The sequence below is a fragment of the Pundamilia nyererei genome, unplaced genomic scaffold, assembly GCF_000239375.1.
Source record: "Pundamilia nyererei isolate P.nyererei 1_Seehausen unplaced genomic scaffold, PunNye1.0 scaffold00083, whole genome shotgun sequence".
Taxonomy (NCBI): domain Eukaryota; kingdom Metazoa; phylum Chordata; class Actinopteri; order Cichliformes; family Cichlidae; genus Pundamilia; species Pundamilia nyererei.
In genome coordinates, this window is record NW_005187484.1 from 2801759 (window position 1) to 2804753 (window position 2995).

General features: G+C 38.7%; 1 protein-coding gene across 1 annotated transcript; it reads right to left on the reverse strand.

Moving 5' to 3' along the window:
• Positions 1–304: 304 nt before the first annotated feature.
• LOC102196840 (lysophosphatidic acid receptor 6-like) lies at positions 305–1802 on the reverse strand. Its single transcript, XM_005738384.2, has one exon. The coding sequence runs from the start codon at positions 1738–1740 to the stop codon at positions 892–894; it is 849 nt and encodes a 282-aa protein (XP_005738441.1). The 5' UTR covers positions 1741–1802; the 3' UTR covers positions 305–891.
• Positions 1803–2995: the final 1193 nt, after the last annotated feature.

The following is a 2995-nucleotide window of genomic DNA, read 5'->3' on the forward strand; positions in this document are numbered from 1 at the left end:
CTGGTGGGACTTAATTAGGCCTTGAGCCGTTGGCTCCACTACTGAGGCACTCGCAAAAAAAAAACCAAAGGCCTGAGTCTTATGAAAGGACTTAAAATATACAGAAGAGATGGGCTTAAACAGTGCTGTATGTAATGTTTTCAAAAATATTTACAAAATATTGTGATTAGTCAATCTTAAACCAGCTTTTCTGCTGAATGTTTAATTATTCTTAATCTATCCTCAACATTATTCATTCATGTGGTACTTTACATGCGTACACACACCCATCTGTCAGAGTTATTCTTATGTATATGCTGTTTTATTTGCCAAAAGAGAAATGAGGAGATTGATATTACTCTTATACGTCTTGATTAAATATTAGGCCAAAGCAACAACGATATGAGAAAAGGTTGTTTGTTTCATGTCCCTGACAGTATGTAGTTCCACACACGTGACTTCCGGAAGACTCTGTTTTTTCTGGGGGGAGGGGACATCTTCTCATGTCAGAGTGTTAAATCTGACAAACTTATTACATGATACTGATCAGGATATTGACTTCATGTAAACTGAAGACAAGTAAGGACGCAGTTTTGCAAACAGAAAAAAGTGTTGCAGCTTCCTTTTTTCACAGTTTCTAGTAAGTCTGTGGTTGAGGTTTTCATGTTGCAGTAAAAATAGAACATGAAACAACTAAGCCAAGCCTCTTTCACTCCTTCACTTTCTGGGCTTGACACAAATGTTACTGAAGAAATGAACATTGATGGTTAACTGCTGAAAACTGTGCATGTGGTTGAACTACTTAAGAATCTTGTGCACAAACGAGCTACTTTGTAAAAAACAAAAACAAAAAAAACAAAAAACAGGCATGTATCGTGGGACATCTGATAGCAACTCTAGCAGGTCACTAATCTATAGTTCTCTTCCCGTGTCCTCTTTTTTCTTCCAGAAGGAGTCAAAAGAAAAATAATACATCAGTGGATCCAGACAGCAGCTCAAAACAATCAGACATGCCAGTGGAGCTATGCTGGTTTTGCTTTTTGTAAGTATGTGTAGTGGCATGGGCAGAAAACATGTGCAGAATATAAGCAAGTTGATGGCAAAAATCAGCATTACGTTCACCTTGTTTCTGACCTTTGCAGAGTCACTGAGATGTTTGTGTAGAGTCCAGGAAACCATAACGGTGCACACAATGTTGACTGCTAGCATTGTGACCAGTAACACAATCTGAAGGTAAATAATTGCTGATCGTGTTACACTTTTATATTCATGAAGTTCAAAACAAATGTGATCTGTGTGGTTCTGTATGTGTTTTACAAATCCTATGCCCTCTGGGATATTTACCACCAGCAAAACCCCCCAGACGAGCGCTGCTCCTTTCCAGGCATTGCACGAGGTCCGAAGATGGCGAGACCTCAGAGGATAAACCACAGCCAGCAGTCGGTCCACGCTTATGAAGGTGATGAAGGAGGCGCTGGAGCGGAGGTTGTTGCGAAAGATTATTACGCTGAAGTGGCATGTGAAAATTCCCAGCGAGGTGCCTGTTGCATGATAGTAGATCCTCATGGGCAAAGAGAAGATGGCTAGCAGGTCTGAGAGTGCCAGGTTCACCATGAAGACAGCGTTGGGTGATTTGAGGCTGTGGCGGCGAAGAAGAATCCACAGTGAGACTGCATTCAGTGGCAGACCTATCACCATAATGCAGCCAAAGACCCCAGCATAAACCCGGTCATCTTCTGTGGAGCTGTTTGATGTGTTCATGATGAGAAAGGAAATGTCTGAATGTCCTTTTTAAAGAACTGAAGCAGAGTGGCAAAGGTTCCTCTTTGTGTGGTTTTTCTTTGTGAGTGAGGCGTGACTAGTTTGTGACTGTGACTTGTCTCACTACAGGAAACTCAAGCTCATCTCATCTCATCTCATAAGCTCTGCCTCTATATTTGTGCTTTGAAGATGGGATCTCTGATTATGATTCCTGTAATACACATTTTTAATACGCTCTGACTGTAATGAGTTTATTTTTAGATTCTTGATTCTTTCCTTTGCAATATGGTTTAGTCTTGAGTTTAGTTCTTTTAATGTCTCTGAGTTTATTTATTTGGGGGATGGTTTTTTTGTAATATAAACTTTACTTCTATAAAGTATTTTCCCAGGTCAGGTTTGTGTCAGCCAAAATACAAAATAAACGTCTTGTTTTCTTTTACCAATTTCTCCTGTGTGGTCTTCATTCTGGTCTTCACTGATTGGTCTCACACAATCTGCAGCCTCAGATCATGATGGTTTAGAAATATAGGAAATGACAGTATTATTTTTGAGTTGCGTCTTTAATCTAGGGCATTGCAACCACTGTGACTCCACTGCAGGCAGGACCATGATAAAATTCACACATGAACGGCTTCCAAACTGAAGTTCACTAATCTGCAGTCAGCTTGCCTTATTTCCTTCCCTCACTTTATTTTTTTAACTTTCAAGAACATTGAAAATAAAAAAATAAAAAATAATAGTCAATTAAATTTTTAGAGTTTTGTTATTTTAAGTATTGTGTAATTTAGGGATTTTCCCCATCTTATACTTAAATCAGACATTTTTCGTCAATGTTCAGCTGTACACATACAGGTCCTTCTCAAAAAATCAGCATATTGTGATAAAGTTCATTATTTTCTGTAATGTACTGATAAACATTAGACTTTCATATATTTTAGATTCATTACACACAACTGAAGTAGTTCAAGCCTTTCATTGTTTTAATATTGATGATTTTGGCATACAGCTCATGAAAACCCAAAATTCCTATCTCAAAAAATTAGCATATCATGAAAAGGTTCTCTAAACGAGCCATTAACCTAATCATCTGAATCAACGAATTAACTCTAAACACCTGCAAAAGATTCCTGAGGCTTTTAAAAACTCCCAGCCTGGTTCATTACTCAAAACCGCAATCATGGGTAAGACTGCCGACCTGACTGCTGTCCAGAAGGCCATCATTGACACCCTCAAGCAAGAGGGTAAGACACAGAAA

Bases quoted from the DNA above. Each gene is read 5' to 3' on its own strand.
- LOC102196840 (XM_005738384.2), bottom strand. From the start codon at position 1,740: ATGAACACATCAAACAGCTCCACAGAAGATGACCGGGTTTATGCTGGG.